The sequence below is a fragment of the Anguilla rostrata genome, chromosome 6, assembly GCF_018555375.3.
Source record: "Anguilla rostrata isolate EN2019 chromosome 6, ASM1855537v3, whole genome shotgun sequence".
Classification (NCBI taxonomy): Eukaryota; Metazoa; Chordata; class Actinopteri; order Anguilliformes; family Anguillidae; genus Anguilla; species Anguilla rostrata.
In genome coordinates this window covers 55088442-55106062 of record NC_057938.1, presented here as the reverse complement: position 1 = coordinate 55106062, position 17621 = coordinate 55088442, and the positions used below count along the sequence as shown (strand labels likewise).

General features: G+C 47.4%; 1 protein-coding gene across 1 annotated transcript in view; it reads left to right on the top strand.

Annotated features, from left to right (window-relative positions):
* The window catches only part of LOC135257686 (dystrobrevin beta-like), a 96113-nt gene extending 81638 nt beyond the window's left edge, over positions 1–14475 (top strand). The window contains 11 exon segments of the mRNA XM_064340702.1: positions 100–185; positions 926–1039; positions 2311–2314; positions 2953–2971; positions 2974–3044; positions 4693–4713; positions 6694–6853; positions 7280–7369; positions 8182–8235; positions 9221–9255; positions 9597–14475. Coding sequence (XP_064196772.1) covers positions 100–185; positions 926–1039; positions 2311–2314; positions 2953–2971; positions 2974–3044; positions 4693–4713; positions 6694–6853; positions 7280–7369; positions 8182–8235; positions 9221–9225 — 624 coding nt within the window. The 3' untranslated portion in view covers positions 9226–9255; positions 9597–14475.
* Positions 14476–17621: the final 3146 nt, after the last annotated feature.

Sequence of the window (17621 nt, the reverse complement as noted above, 5' to 3'; positions counted from 1 at the left end):
GGCCCAGGCCTGAGATTTGAAACCCAGGACCTTCTCCCCCTTTCCCATCTTATCGATTTATTTACTGTCTGCGTCTCCTGTCCCTTTTTTGTCTTTCAGCAACGCCCCCCGACGGATCTGGGCTTCAACTTCGACGCCAACAAGCAACAGAGGCAGCTCATTGCCGAGCTGGAGAACAAAAATAGGTAAAGCGCTCGGCCCGGAAGCTGCTTCTTACAAAACGCCGCCATTTTGGAGCGTTGCCCGAGGAAGAGCCTAGTGTTGCGTGCTTGCTGTTACATGAAGGGGAAGTGTGTGCCTTCAGGGGTGGAGTTAAACCAGGCGTGAACACGGCCTGGGGGGGGGGGGGGGGGACGCTGGGTTAGATTTGAGTGCTCGTGCAGTGAAGTGATGTGTTGTGCTGGGGCTGGGGCTGTGGCTGTTTCTCCAATGACTGAGCCATGTGTGTTAGCTTTGGGCTCTACTGTGTGTGTGCGTGTGTGTGTGTGCGCGTATGTGTGCGCCTGCATGATTATCTCCCCACTGTGTTCCTGTAGAGATCTGCCTGTGTTTGTATATGTGCATCAAAGAGACTTCCTGCTGCACTCCTGTAGAGATCCTGTGTGTGTACAGTATGTGTATTAAAGTAACTTCCTGCCGTGCTCCTGTAGAGATCCTGTGTACGTATTTGTGCATCAAAGGGACTTCCTGTTGCGCTCCTGTAGAGATCCCGTGTATGCACAGTATTTGTAATAAAGTAACTTCCTGCTCTGCTCCAGTAGAGATCCTGTGTGTACAGTATGTGTATTAAAGTAACTTCCTGCTCTGCTCCAGTAGAGATCCTGTGTGTACAGTATGTGTATTAAAATAACTTCCTGCTGTGCTGCTTTAGAGATCATGTGTGTGTATGTACATGTGCATTAACGTGACTTCCTGTTTCCCGTAGAGAGATCCTGCAGGAGATCCAGCGGCTGCGTTTGGAGCACGAGCAGGCCTCTCAGCCGACCCCAGAGAAGGCGCAGCAGAACCCCACTCTGCTCGCTGAGCTCCGGCTGCTCAGGTACCCCCAAAAACCTGCGGGTTTTCCTGCCCTCCTGAGTCAGTGTTTCTCTGAGCACCGGCGGTAATGGCTTCTCGCAGAGAGAACTTCATCTCGGGGAGAATTTGAATGCAAATAGGTTTCGCACCTTAAAAGCTGCCACCAGCAAAAACACTCTGACTTTTCGCTTTTTTTTTAAAATCTCAGTTTGTTGCTAATTGAAGGATTCCCTGGGACTTCATAAGCTGTGGAGGCATCCGCGTGGCTGCTGTTTTTAATTAATCCACACAGAGCAGAGATTACCCCGTCCCGGAGCACTGATGCCGGGCTGTTTTCTGTTAACCCGCTGCAGCCTGCCTGTCACTGCATTAAGCACAAATCTCTGCTCCTTCTGTGCGTATTTCGCTAAAATGGCCGTGTTTCCTTATGCAAGATAAAAATGGTGTAAGCCTGTAAATATATCCATTAAATAAAAGCCCAACACTTACATTCTGGTAACAGTGAAAATTCAACAAAATCCCTTGGCCTTTGTTAACATAACAATGGTTAGTTCACAAGAATTGTTCGGATTTCAGATGCTCCCCAGCTAAAACAAAATGTTCCCACAATGTTACTGGAGTGTTCTGGCAGCATTATAACATTGCCACTACATTTGTGGTAGCTGGCTCAGCGCCATTGTGACATCACAGATTCTTTTGGTGCACCAGATCAGAGCCGTACGCTCTGCACCAGATACTCAGCACCATTGTGACATCACAGATCCTTTAGGTTCAGCAGATCCGCAGCACTATTGTGATATCACAGGTTATTTTCGTTCAGCAGATGCTCAGCACTATTGTGACATCACAGAATCTTTAGATTCTCCAGGTACTCAGCACTGTGTCCTTAACATTAGGTAAGTTCTGTCTATGAGTGAAGCCAAAACATTCCAGTCTGACATGTCCTCTGAAGTTAATTGAGAGCTCTGGCCAAGGACAGTACTGCGAGACGGATACTTTCACAACGTCTGTCTGTAATACCGTCTCAGAAATGCCTGTTGCTGACTGGAAACTCCCATAATTAAGATATGAGTGAAGAATTGCAGGCTCTCATAGTCTGTGTGCGCTTTCACTTTGCAATTGCATGCTGCCACTGACACCTGTCAGAGAGGGAAATTGCTTTGGGCTCTCAGACTAAAACCCTTATTTTAATCTCACTTTATTTGCCCCCGCAGTCGATGTGGCAGTCGCAATAACTGCTTTCCTTATTTCATGCATATTGCGTTTTGACCTCAGGAGACAAATCATCTGCAGACAGGTTTTTGGACATGTTTTTTTACTTTTTATTTTTTTAAATTTAATTCCCATCGCTGCTGATTTGAGTTTGAAGAGTGTCATCGTGTAGCAGGAGCTTGATTGTTCCAGGGCTCTGAGCGTGGGTTATCCTGTGGGTTATCCTGTGGGTTATCCTGTGGGTTATCCAGTCCTTACAGCACTCTCCAGAATTCTGGGAACAGTCCTGTCATACGGGGGAGTATTCTAGTGACAGGGCTGATATTGTGTAAAAGAGCTGTGTGTGTGTGTGTGTGTGTGTGTGTGTGTGTGTGTGTACGAGAGAGAGAGTGTGTGCGTGCGTGTGTGTGTATGGTACTAGCCTATAGGTAGGCAGTGAATGTGACAGCTTCACGTTGTCTGTCTGTTCTGCTGCCCCCCTGTGGTGGATTTGACGTCCTGCAGTTGTCAGGGCTGCAGAATCCCTGGCCATCTTCCTCCTCTTCAGACCATATCCTGGGCTTCCTCTGTCATTCTGTTGCTCAGGTGGATGCGATTATGGTCTTTTATATTTAAGTTACACTGGAAAAGCATGACCCCCTTCTCTATCTCCCCCTCCCCCTCTATTCCTCTCTTCCCTCTATCTCTCTCCCTCTTCCTCTCCCCCCCCCCACCCCCCGGCAGAGGAAGGACGAGCTGGAGCAGCGATGTCCGCTCTGCAGGAGAGCAGGAGGGAGCTGATGGTGCAGCTGGAGGGACTCATGAAACTGCTCAAGGTGAGAGACACACTCACACACACACACACACACACACACACTCACACACACACACAACACACGCACACACATACACACACATACATACACACACATTCACACACACACACACAGTCACACACACATTCCTAGTTCCGCCCCCATCCAACAAAACTCCAAGTCCCAGCATGCCTCTCTCTTCCTGTAGCAGTACTGAGACCAAGCTGCTGTGTAAAACAGCATTATCTCTGTTTCACAGGTCTGCACATTATCTCTGATTACCCATCAGCCCCCTCTCACAGGAAGGGCTACATCACAAGCGTTTCTCACCCCGCCTGCCTGTCCACATAACGCTTTTCAGAAGCGCATTATCTGCATTATAATTCATAAGCACGGCACGTGCAGATTCCTTAATGACCTTTATCAGCGGTGTTCTGTCTCCTCACCTCTCAGTGCCTCACAGTATTCCTTTTAAAGGTGGCAGTTATGGGTCCATTAAGCTGAGTGGGAGTCGTTATAGTTTTATCTTTTTAAAGAGATGGGGGGGGGGTGTAGTTTGTGAGTGGCCAAGCATGCAGTGATTTACGTGGGAGTGGATGGGCCAGGAGTATGGTTCGGTTCCTCCCAGAGTATTCCACAAGTTAGGATCCAAAACAGAGCCAGGAACAAGTTTGGAATTTTTTCCCTAGTGGCTGCTGGGTGGCTCATCCTGTTTAGGCCCCCTCAGACCGTGACAGGCCTGACCAATAGGGAGTGAGGGATGCTGTCAGTCAGGATGACGCTGAGGCTCATTTCTCTCTTTAAAGGTGAAAGCTTTTCTCTGCAGAATCTAGTAGTTCTCCTTCTGTTGAGGAAATTAAATGACTCAATGTCCCAAGATTGAGACTTCCTGACCCCAAAAGGAGCAATTTTTGCCTTTAAGATGGGTGTTTTTAAAAGTGCAGAAACGTGGAAAATGAGAGAATGTTTGCATCTTCACCGGAGCTGTTCTCAGTGGTGGCGCACAGCTCTTTGCAAGTGCAGTAAGCAGTTCACTGCACTAGAGGGCAGCACTGGACATGAAGCTCATCTGGGTAATGGTCTGTGTGTGTGTGTGTAGTTTAAGTGTTTCTCTGCATTGAATTGCACACACCAGCAGGACATGGTGTTGAGACAGCAGTGGCAGCATTGCTGTTGTTGTTAGAGCTCTGTTTGTTTGGGAATCGACGCATTTCCAAAAAAAAAAAAAAAAGAACACAGAATACTGCCTGTGGAAGAGCTGTGGGAGATCGGTGTGAAAACATCCTGAATGTGGCTTTACTCTCTCATTCAGTGGGGTAATAGGTTTCCCCTCATTTCCCCTGCTTTCTAAATCTAAAGAAATGGGGAAAATGAAAATAAAGACAACAAAACAGACGCCTGTTTGGACAGAATTCCTGAATTCATGTCTGTATTCAAAATCATCAGATATAGAAGCTCACACTAAGGCCTTTTATTTGGTTGACTTGGGTTGCTTTTCTTTCTCCTCTTCTTTTCTACCTGCAAGACGCTGTGCACTTGTTTGTGTGCTCTGGAATATATGCTTGACTAACGTGTGCGCGTATGTGCGAGTGTGTGTGTGTGCCTGGTGTGCGTGCGTGTGTGTGTCTCTCCTCTCACGCTGCTCTGTTTCTCTCTACGCTGCCGGTAGGATGAAGAGCAGAAGCAGGCCGTAAGTCTTCCTCTCACAGCGCATGCCTAACACTCCGCCAACCTCCCCGCAACCTCCCCACAACCTTCTTACAGCGGCGTGCGATCCCACTGTTCAGAAACGGGCCCAGACGCTTCACAGGGGTCCGTGTCTCGTCGCTCACCAGCGACCCCTGCTGGTCATACAGGCCACCTACAGTCCGTTTTCTTTAAATAAGTTCCTTCAGCTCATGTTAGTGTCAGCCTGACTTGTCAACCGTGTATCCAGAAAAAACATTAATGAAAATGAGAAATGAAGATTGTAGAGGAGCAGCAATCCAAGGAAAAATTCCCCCACAGTTCATTCTTCATGCTGTTTTTGTTTTCTGGGGCAGTAATATAACCATTTTCAGCCTGATTTATTTTCATTAGCTGTAATCTAATTTTTTTTTTACAATTCTGTCATGCTTTGAAAAACCAGCCGTCTAATTTGGCAGCTTAATAGAATCCCCGTCAAGCGTTTCAAACTGAAATCTCCTGGAGATCACGGGCGATGGTTACTGATGACTTTGGGATGAACTGTGGGGATTTGAGCCAAAGGAACCGCTGACAGGGCTGAACGTGCTCTCTCTAAAGATAAAATTTAAAAAAAACAGGAACACCGTATTGATGAGCAAACCGCTCAGAAGTAGAAATTCAATCTATTCGATCGTCTGCGAAGCAGCTGTGATTGATTTTGAAACGGTCGGATCAGATCAGTAGAAGAGCTCATTAATTTTTTATGTACAGTATGTCCTGTGGTGCCAGGAAAGCAATTGGGTTGCTGTCCACCAGGGGGCAGCACCGGCCCCACTCACAGGAATGGCAGAAGCTGTGATTCACTGTAATCACTAAGGCTGCTGCCGGTCACCTAAATGTTTGGCCTAATAAAGGCCTGGTTCTCAGGCCTGACAGACGGCCTTTTTCTTGGTAAACAGCTGTGTGTTGGTGCTTCATGTACTTTTTTAACCATATTTGGACGGTGACATTTTGGTTCTTGGTGTCCCACTCACTGTTTATTTGAGTGGTTCTTGTTATTTTGGTTCGGCATGGGATGTAGTAAATGGTGATCAGCCGCCAAGACTCTCCTTTTTGGGCTGTTTCTGTCTGTTCACCGCGTGGTCCCGTGCTCACCCCCCCCCCCCCCCCCAGCCCTGCGTCGCAGTGCTTTTCCTCTGTACCGCCGGAGCGGGACTCTTCCTCTCTGCTCCGTCTGACTCATTCGCACCCGCGCCTCCCCTGGCGAGGCGAGAATAGCGGGTTCTCTGCTCGCGGTGACCGATCTGTCATCGGCCACAGATGGTAAAAATAGTTTTTTGTGACATTTCAGGGGTGAATTTTTCCTTGAAATAAGGTACAAACTTGTCTTTTTTCTTTTTATTAAATGTCACTTCTTAAGTTCTTTTTCTTTCTCTGTTCTTCATCATCTTCAGTCATCAATTTTTGACTGTCGCTCAGACAAAGGGGCTCTCTGACTCTGCGACGGGGGCACCCGCGCCCATAAAGGGGGGCTCGCTGGCAGCCACAAAAAGGGGTGAACGGTGACTCAGTGGCAGCATTCTCATTGGCCAGTGATTGTGTAGCGGTGTTCTGTTTGGCCGGTGACTGCGTGGCGGCGTTCTAATTGGCCTGTGACTGCGTGGCGGTGTTCTGATTGGCCGGTGACTGCGTGGCGGCGTTCTGATTGGCCGGTGACTGTGTGGCGGTGTTCTGATTGGCCGGTGACTGTGTGGCGGTGTTCTGATTGGCCGGTGACTGTGTGGCGGTGTTCTGATTGGCCGGTGACTGCGTGGCGGTGTTCTGATTGGCCGGTGACTGTGTGGCGGTGTTCTGATTGGCCGGTGACTGTGTGGCGGTGTTCTGATTGGCCGGTGACTGCGTGGCGGCGTTCTGATTGGCCGGTGACTGCGTGGCGGCGTTCTGATTGGCCGGTGACTGTGTGGCGGCGTTCTGATTGGCCGGTGACTGTGTGCCCGTGTTCCAGGCGCAGGCTGCCAGCCCCCCCCACTCTTCGCCCAGTCACGGTGCCAGCCGGCCCATGCCCATGCCCGTGCGCTCCACCTCTGCCGGCTCCACCCCTACCCACGTGCCCCAGGACTCGCTCGCCGGGGTGGGCGGGGACGTGCAGGAAGCCTTCGCTCAGGGTGAGTGACACGCCGCCAAAACCACACCCCGACACCCCCACCATAACAACCCCCTAACACCCCCATAACGACCCCTAATACTGCCATTATACCCCACGGATGAGCTGCAAACAGAACACTCACATCCTGTTATTGTGGAAAAAAATATTTAAATTATTTGTGAATGTGTGTGTGAGTGTGTTCCATTACAGGCATTTAGCTGACGCTCTTATCCAGAGCGACGTACACATTTTATATAGCATTTACACTGCATCCATTTACACAGCTGGATATATACTGAAGCAATGCAGGTTAAGTACCTTGCTCAAGGGTACAACGGCAGTCATCCTAGCCAGGAATTGAACCCGTGACCTTCAGGTCACAAGACCAGCTCCTTACCCATTGTACTACGCCGCCGTCCACTTTCTCATTGGTCTCTGCCCGCAGGTGCGAGGAGAAATCTCCGCAACGACCTCTTAGTGGCAGCTGACTCCATCACCAACACCATGTCGTCCCTGGTGAAGGAGCTGCACTCCGGTAAGCATTTCCTGTGGGAGGAGCCCAGCGCCCAACTGCCGTTCCCATGGAAACAGAGCCAGCACTGAGACCAGTTCATCACTATTTTTTTTTTCCCTCAAACTTGTCCACTGCACCCATCTAGCCAACAGAATCTAACATTCAGGATATGTTTTCATATATTCAACATATAACATATACAAACATTTCAAGGAAGACGTTTTCACCAGGACCCATGTACTGGTTCTATTGGAGTTGTTCTCTGACACACTTGAAAGGGAGAGGCATTTGAAAATGAGTCTTGAACACAGCGAATGGTTTTTTTCTGTATTCAGCCACCGAAAGTTGTCTTTGCTTCTACATGCTTTTAGAATTCATTCTGTGTGATCTTTCGAGGTTGTGCGATTGCTGTTCGTGTGCAGTGCGTTTTGTGTTAAAGGTGGAGTCGCTCTCTGTAATAGTTATTTCGCAGGAGCAGCGCTTGCAGCTTGTTGTGTAGTGACTGAACTTAATTAATTTCGGAGCTGTGAAGTAAATTTCTAATTATAGTTTGTTGCATCATTTCCCCCATTACTGTCGGTTGTCATGGAGATCAGTGACGTTGATTAGTTTCTCTTCCATTTTGTTTTTATGTAAGCCAGCCAGCTGAGTAAGGCTCAGTTCTCATGTTTAGTAATGACCTACCCCCCACTCACCCCCCACCCCCACCCCCCATCATGCAGGAATTGATATGATCACACATTATGTGCAAGATGTGTGATATGCGTGTGTTCTTAGGGCAGTCAGTGTGATATGTGTATGCTGTGTGACGTGTGCTCTCTCTGCTCTTGCAGTAGATAACGGAGGTGAGGAAGAGGAGGAGAACATGCAGAGCGGGAAGGATCGGGGTGAGGCCCTCTTTCGGTGACCTTCATCCTGTATCAGTAACCAAAAAGGGGGGGTGGGGCGGACAAGGCTCATCAGTGAGGCTCACCTGTGCACCACGGCCGGGAGCTTTAACCAAATCAGCCACCATCATGGCTGACACAGTCGGCCATTGCATCACCCAGGGAGTGGGAGGGTTCAGCGTGTCGCCATCTTAGCGACCCCTGCTGGCCGATCAGGCACACTGCATTCTGTGTTACATTCTGAGCTGGGATCATGCAGTAATGCAGTGTATTCTTTTAAAAAGTGCACATATTTACAGTATTTTTTGCAATAGTGCATTTTGGCATGTTTAGGCCCGGTTTGGCCTATTGGGGTCGGTTCTTTGGGGGGGGTGGCTGGGGGGGTGGCGGGGGGGGTTTGCAGGCCAGACTGTATGAAGTCACTGACAACTGTGAAGTGCTTCCCCTCTCTGTGGGGCTTACCTGAGCTGATACAGGTGTGGGGTTTACCTGAGCTGATACAGGTGTGGGGTTTACCTGAGCTGATACAGGTGTGGGGTTTACCTGAGCTGATACAGGTGTGGGGCTTACCTGAGCTGATACAGGTGTGGGGTTTACCTGAGCTGATACAGGTGTGGGGTTTACCTGAGCTGATACAGGTGTGGGGTTTACCTGAGCTGATACAGGTGTGGGGTTTACCTGAGCTGATACAGGTGTGGGGTTTACCTGAGCTGATACAGGTGTGGGGTTTACCTGAGCTGATACAGGTGTGGGGCTTACCTGAGCTGATACAGGTGTGGGGCTTACCTGAGCTCATACAGGTGTGGGGCTTACCTGAGCTCATACAGGTGTGGGGCTTACCTGAGCTCATACAGGTGTGGGGTTTACCTGAGCTCATACAGGTGTGGGGTTTACCTGAGCTCATACAGGTGTGGGGTTTACCTGTGCTCATACAGGTGTGGGGCTTACCTGTGCTCATACAGGTGTTCTGTCTTCTGTCTTTCAGGTTAAGCAGCGTGGTGCTGAAATTAAACATTCTAAGTGAGTATCAAATAAAATCACACCCCTTGTTTTGGATGTATGTGTATGCAGATTTCATACATGTGATTGATTGATTGACTGGTTGATAGACAGGAGCTCATGCCCATAAAGCATGCTAGAAACGATTTATAATTGTTTAAAATGTATCATTATTATTAGTATTGTTTAATTTTTATATTATTATTATTGATACCCTGGTTCTGTGTACTGTATTTAAATCTTAAGACTAGGCAGAGTTCATTCAGAGCATTACACAGACATTGAGCCTGTGCTGAGTGTCGCAGTGAAATTGTTCCCCCCGCCTCACATTTCCCCGCTCTGTGTGGTGACTTTGGTTCCAGGCACAGTGACTGTACAGAAGCAAGCGATCACTCTGCAAACAGCGCCCCCCACCTCTCCCCCCCCACATCCCTCACCATGACAACAGGCAAAAATCGTCCAATCACAGAGGAGCACCCATGAGTTCCGGGGGGACCCCGTGCAAGGAACCTCCGTCTCCCAGCACGCCCTCGTTCTCCCACACACAGCTGGGATGGACAGACTACTCTCTCTCTCTGTCTAGCTCACTCTTCTCTTTCTGTCTCTCTCTCCCTCGCTCTCTCTCTCTCTGTCTCTCTCTCTGAATAGCTCACTCTTCTCTTTCTCTCTGTCTCTCTCTCTCTCTGTCTGTCTGTCTGTCTGGCTGTCTCTCTCTCTCTCTCCTGCCAGTGAGACTTTATTAGTAGTGCATGCTGTAGTTTTAACCCAGGGTTCTGCCCTGCCTGAGCACTTCTTCACACAGTCAGTGTACCTGTTTTTTTTATTCTTTTATTATTAATGTTTTTTTTTGTTTGTTGTTTTCTGAAATAACGTCTTACTAAGCTCTCGGTCTGTGTGTGTGCGCAAAATCTCCACGGCGACGGAACTGCTTCCCGCGCTTAGTCTCCCTCGTCCCGTTCAATCCCAGCATCCTCCTCTTTTCCCTTTCCGACGGGAGAAAGGCCAGAGCGCGTGTCCACTGTACATACGGTCGACTGACGAGCCCCACCCCACACGCGATGACATCACCGCCGCCCCCGTGCTGCTGTTTCCTGTTTGCAACTTATTTGTACTGTTCAGAAGTGATGAGCTTTTGCATGAACCCGCAGTCCGGTCTGGGCGTCGTTGCCACGCCCTCTTCGCTTCGACCTTTGACCCCCCACACCCCGCCTCCCCCCCCCGGCTGCTTTGAGTGTCTCTGTTATTACCCATAATCCACCTCACCTATGGGTTTGGCTGCTCTGCTGCAGAGGGAGCTTCTCCACGTCGTCTTCTCTTCTCTTCTTTTCGTTTTTGCTTCTGTTTCGTTCGTTCGTTTGTTCGAGAGGACAAGCTCAGTTCCCTTCGGGGGTTCTCGCCACTGCTTTATGAACGCCGTGTTTTTGGCTTCGACCGGCGCGGTGCGCTCCACCCCCAGAGCGTTCACCAAACAAACAGGCCGTCCTGGGGAACGGTGCCAGACGAGTTTTCCACAATCTCTCTCATCCCCTCTGCTCCACGTGAATCTCTGGCATCGACGTCAAAGGATTGTAACTGAAAGGAATGTTTTAAACTGCAGTGATTATCAGTGATGATCATTCATGTGATTTGATCTAGATTTCCCTTAGACTGCCCACTTACGTCTGTGAACGCAATGACTCCTTTACAGTGGTCGAACCACTTTTCCAGCCATTAGGCCAGTCCTGTTATCACAAAAAAAAAAAAACACCTTGCGAATGAATTTTCCGTTGGCCAAGTGAAAGCCAAAGCAGAGGTGAAAAGAGTGAGTCTGAGTCTGTTTTGCAGCTGAACTCTGGTTGGAGCGTTAGCGTTAGCATTGGAAGGTGAACTCTGTTTGGAGAGCTAGCATTAGCATTTGCAGGTGAACTCTGGTTGGAGCGTTAGCATTAGCAATAGCATTGGCAGGTGAACTCTGGTTGGAGCGTTAGCAATAGCATGTGAGCTCTGGTTGGAGTGTTAGCATTGGCAGCTGAATTCTGGTTGGACCGTTAGCATTAGCATTTGCTGATGAACTCCGGTTGGACCGTTAGTATTAGCATTAGCAGGTGAACTCTGGTTGGAGCGTTAGCAATAGCATGTGAGCTCTGGTTGGAGTTTTAGCATTGGTAGCTGTATTCTGGTTGGACCGTTAGCATTAGCATTTGCAGGTGAGCCAGGTGTGAAAACAGCCAGCGCAGCTTATCGATGTTGCTCAGTTCACACTGTACGCTAGGTTGTACGCTAGGTTAGCACTAACCTGGACACAGGAAGAACCAAAAAGCTGGCTAACCATCGGGGACGGTGGGGGGTGTATTTCGCTGAAAAATAATAACCGTTCTCATTTTTTGTTCCATTTTGTTTGTTGATTTTCATTTTGGTTTTACGTCGCTTCTCGTCTTTTGCGATTGGGCCGAGTTTTACGGGATTTAAAAAGGCATTTTTGGAAGACCCAAAGATGATCTGAAGTACGTCCACTGAAGAGACCTGAGCTCTGGCTTTTGTTTTTGTTTACAGTCAGGTTTGGGACTGCACTGATCCTCTTGAAGGAATTACGAGTTTGGGGGAGGGGCATGTGGGGTCAGAGGTCATGAAAGCTTGCTCCTTCCCCACAGATTAAGCGGTGGGTGCCTGCAAGGATTAACGGCAAAAATGAAGCTTTTCGTGTTTAAAAGTTATGATGAAAGTGCTCAGGGAAATATTAATGGATTGTTAAATAATAATAAAACAGGATGCTGTCGGTGGTCGGCTCTTCTCAGTGAACATTGCTGAAATACTTGTTCTGATTATGCAAAGATTCTAGAGCCGGTTAGCAGAGGTTAGCGGAGGTTAGCGGAAGTTAGCGGAGGTTAGCCGGGCCGCGGGAATGGCGGGGGCTCGTGGGCCGAGCTCGCGGTTGAAGTCCACGATGTTGGTCTCGCTGTAGACTGTGCACGTGGACGAGAATCCGGCCTGGTGGATTCGTTTAGGGAGTCTGAAGACAGGAGAGGGACCCGTTAGGTGGACATTACGGTTGGGGAGGGAAGGTGGGGGGGGGCGGGGGGTGGGGGGTACTGGAACCTGAACTGGGTATTTATTGCGTTCTGAAAAGCTATGCGAACGGTCGTTGGATTCAATATATATTATTTATTGCTTGGATTCAATAGATTTTTATTTATTTTTTTAAAAAGAAGCATTTTGGTGTTCGCCACTGTCTGTACCGTTTGTTTTGGCACCACTGATGTACCTGTGTAGAGCACTGCAAGCTGGGAAACATTTTAATCCAGGACCCTCAGAATTAAAACCCACAGCGTCTGTTTGAAGAAAAAAAAAAAAAAAGGAAAGCGTGTACAATACAAGCACTTAGGAGGACTACCCTGTATCCTGACTGACACCGTGGGGGAGCCCTGTTTAAATAAACCGAAGAGGAAACCTTTCCAGAATGTTCTTGGGTTTGTTTTTTGCAGGGTGGGGGGAAGGGGGGAAAGGGGGGGCAGACAGGTTTCCATGGGTACAATGAAGATGATGACGATGGGTTTTTTTTTTTTTACACTTGCCGTAGAATACCACTGTCTGACATAGTTGAGAGAAACATTGTCACATACACATTTTGTTTAAGCTACTGTATTAAACTTTGTTGAATACCAAAAAATATGTATTGGCTTCATAGCAAATAATGGCAGATTTTATTATTTTTTCCCCCTCTAATTTGTTGTTCTCTAAGCTAAAGCTACTCGGTTCACGTTGTACCTTCTTGCAGACGTGTGCCTGCCTGCTGTAAATAGTCAGATCTTCACTCACGATTTTAAAACCTTTTCAAAGAGGGTTTCAGCTCACTGATTAATGGCGAATGCAGCTTTCGAACCTAACGTGTGTTTATGCTTGTTTGTTTGTTTGGGTTTTTTTGTGGGGGGGGGGGGGTGTTGTCCGAATATGACACTTGTAAAAAAGCTAAATGAAAAAAAGAAAATCCGTTTGATATAAGTGTGCCAAAATTCCTTGTCAGTTTCTGAGTTTTGTTGTTTCGTTTTTGTTTGTTTTATTTTTGGTTTGTTTGTTTTAAGCTCATTCCTGCTGTGCATTTCAAAATTATTTTTAAAATGTTGTTTTAAATGCTTTTTCGTTTAATTCGAACGGGAAGGTGAGGGAGATGATGTTTCTGAAATCTGCAGCTGTAAACAGTCCCGTTGGAAGCACGAGGCTACACGTTCTGCGAGCATGTGCTTAGCGCTCGGCGAACATTGCCCTGAGTTCCCCGTCGCAGCTGTTGGGACGATCGACTGATGGTACGTTCGTGACAAAAACCTCAGCTCCTCTGCACTCTCTCATTGGAGTTTCAGCGACCACTGACCTGCCACCGCCAAGTGACCGTGATTCTGATTGGCCGAAGAGCTGACGCCAAAATGCTAAGTTTCCGTGGAGACCCTCCCCGCTGCATCTTCCCACCTTTCCTCTGGCTGGATCTTTCCAGAGGGACCCCGATGTAGCACCAGGGAAGCACCAGATTTCCATTGTGATGCGCATGCTATGACATCACAGAGGTCAGAAGCAATTCTGCATTATGACATCATCACATGTGCGATCTGTGCTCCTGTCTCATTGTACTCAGTGTACGTGCTGTTGGCCCGGTGGCTAAACGTTGCACCAGGAGGGAGATGTCCGTGCTGTTCAAATCCACAAGCCTGGATTCACTCAGTGTTTGTCATCAACTTTGACTTGGGAATGAATTTCGAATGTTCACAGTTTGGCAAAGTCATATCTGAGATTTCCTGCTGAAGCATTTCGCTCTGTTTGCAGTGAAGGAAGAAAAAAAGCAAACACTTGCATTTATTCTTGATTTAAAAAAAAGTTCAGGACAAATGTTGATGGGATCCAGGTCATTTCCGGGGAGGTCACTGAGATGATTGTGAAAAGCACTCGATTTTGTCACTGTCAGAAGAAGAAGAAAAAAGAGATTTCAATGGGTCTGATAATGAGCTAATTCTGGTGACAAATAGTGCTATAGTGAGCTGGAACTACTTGTGTTTGGGTTCCTGTTGTCATGGTTTGTGGTGAACACGCAAGCCTGGGGTGTAGACCATGGCATTGAATAAAATGAAGAGAATCCTTACTGATGTTTATTTCGAAGAACGTTTGGTGCTGGAAACCATTTGTTTCGATATTCATTTCATAGATCCTGAGTTGTCACCGGATTACTGTGTTTCGTAAATTAATAAATTGTGAAATGAAAACATGAATTTAAAAGAATGCATAATTCACATGTTGTTTTTTTGTTTATTTGTAGTTTTGATGATTTTGTGTGCTGCCGTGTTACAATTTCACATGGGTAACAGAAAATATCAATCCTGGTGCTTTCAGATTTTGGCCTGAATATTTTATGATTCTCGATATTTCGTCAATCAAGTTAATCAACAGATATTTATTGTTCCAGAGGGGAAATTTGAATGCAGCTAAATCAGACTCTACGTCATAAAAAGGAAGGATTACATTTTCTTTTCTTAAATATTCATTTAAGTTGCTGTACAGTTAGCTAGCGTGAGGTTTAGGAATTGCTTGGAAAATCCACCATGTCCAAGCAGTTTCCAAAATGGAATGGCTATTAAACATCACAAACCAAATAAACCGTTTATAAGTATGTAATGCAAGCATTCTTGTTTGCATCATTACCCGATAAGGTCAGGGTGTAAAAATGGCAAGACCAAATAGTTTGTCACCTTTACAAATCACCCTTCATTGGAAAACGGCCCCATGGTGCAATGTATGGGACCCGATAATTCAAATATAGACTCTGTTCTGCGATTGCAGTCTCCCCCCCCCCCCCCCACCCCAAATCCTCCTGCAAATTTCTCCTCCGCACCCATGACTGGAACTCCACTGGCGTGCTGCTGCTGGGTAAGCGCCGTAATGAGAGTGTAACATTCAGAACTCAGAAGCCTGAGACTGTCTGAAATGCATCGCTGTGAAACGCCATCTCAGGTGCCGACAGAGAGTAGCTCACCAATGGGAAGGCGGGACAGAAGATGATTGACAGCCGTGGGCGGATGCTGAAAGCGTATCGAGGGGCTGCTGCTGTTCGCTGTGATCTTCGTACAGGTAAGAGATACAAAAAAAAGTGAACTGTCCCTTTAAATTGTCTGGCTGACACTGTCAGTATCCCCCTTTGGCCAGCAGGGGGAGCCTTTTCTTCCTGGCGTTCCGCTGCTGTTGCTGTCTAACCTATTTCTGCGAAACAGAAACTTGGCCATCTGCCATACACCCAAGAGAGCAAAAAAAAAAAAAAAAACATTTTTTCTGACATTACACACGCGAGATGTGTCTGTTTTCAGCTGTCTGACCTGCAGTGCACTCTAGACTTCGGTGGAATAGCTCGTTCACATCACTGCCAAAAAAAGGTATCCGAGCCAAATTTTCAATGATCGGATCACCTTGGCTTTGAACCAGTTTACCTCCTCCTGTCTCCTCTCTTCACCTCTCTTATTCCATCCCCCGCTCCTCCCATTTCAACAGGGGACTTGTACGTTGTATTGTAATTTTTTCATAATGTAAGATTGAGGTGCCACGTTTTAAAGCACAACATTTCACACGTCCAGTTTGGGTTGTTTATATAATTGTCTGCAGATGGTAGAATACCTGTTTCTTCTCATTTTTTGGTGAACTTTCCCAGAAGAACGGTGTAAAATAGGATGTCCTTTTGATGGATCACAAGACCCTTGTTTAATCTCACTTCTGTTCACTTTTTTCCCCAAACAATTTACGTCTATAAGTTATAAGTTATAATCTAATCATAAGTTTGCCCTTCAGTCAAACCGCCTCATTCATTGAAGGACTCAAAGAAAGGTTTTGAAGATGGACCATTAAACCACATCTGGTGCGAATAACTGCTGGGGACAGTGTACAAAAGCACACGACAAAAGCGGACAAAGAATTCTTTTTTTTTCCCTGGTTTTTTTTTTTAGGGAGCAGTCAGGACCTCAGCCGTTACGGTTTTCCTGTCGGGGGGGGGGGGGGGGTAAGCCTTTGGGCCTGCGGGGGCTTTACCTGTCAGCCCGAACCTGAGCGTATCCACACGGGCGTCTCGCTCCCTCTGGCACCGTGACGCGCAGAGACAAAGAGGCGGGATCCCGCCGCGGCCCGGGCTGTCAGCCGCCAGACAAAACAGTTCATCCCCGAGCGTCACGCCGAGATGGGATCCGCTCGTCTACCTGCCACAGCAAGACACGCACACTCACAGAGTGTACACACGCATACGCACACACATACACACTCACGCGTACTGTATGTATACACACACACACACGCATGTACACACATACACTCACACGTACTGTATATATACACACACACACACGCATGTACACACACACCCGCAGACACGCACGCACACTCACAGATACTGTACACATGTATACGCACACACATACGCACACACATACACACTCACGCATACTGTATATATACACACACACACACGCATGTACACACACTCACTCACACGTACTGTATATATACACACACACACGCATGTATACACACACACCCGCAGACACAGGCACACACGTACTGTACACACACACACACACACACATATACTGTACATACACACGCACTCACACACGGTGTTCTGTTGAAACAGTGAGAGCTGAAGTGAGAGGGGGCTGGCATTGTAGGTTTAATCTCCCCGCTGACAGCTCTGGTCGCTCCTCAGTCAGCTGCCTTACAGAGAGGGGGGCCTGGATGATTTCTCTACAGTTTTTCCTGCTAAAAGTAATCTTTGTACATTACTCATTAAACTTTTTTTTTTTTAATGTTATGGTAAACTTTAAAAGTGACGACTGGCTGCTGGGATGCACATTCTGAGGTAGATTGTAGGTAGACTTATAGTCAAATTTAATTTCTTTTTATTCTTTTGGGGGGTGGGGTTACACACCCCTCATGGCCAGTTCTTATTCAGTTTTGAAAGGATCTTCAGACTACAAGTATCACTGGCGTCGTTCCACAAAGTTAACAATGTACTCTGTGATTGGTGGAGTAAGAATATCCTCTCATATTGTTCACCAGAAGGAGCACTATATTCTAATTGCTGATAGGCTTACACACTAATCCCTAGAGATTGCAGGTTCAAAAAACATGCTGTCCTCATATGCACATTTAAGGGGAGGTGCTTTGCCTGGACATAGCTCAGGAGGTAAGACCGATTGTCTGGCAGTCAAAGGGTTGCCGGTTCAAACCCCGCCCTGGGCATGTCGAAGTGTCCTTGAGCAAGACACCTAACCCCTAACTGCTCAGGCGAATGAGAGGCATCAATTGTAAAGCGCTTTGGATAAAAGCGCTATATAAATGCAGTCCATTTACCATTATAAATGCAGTCCATTTGAATTGGGCTGGTATCATCC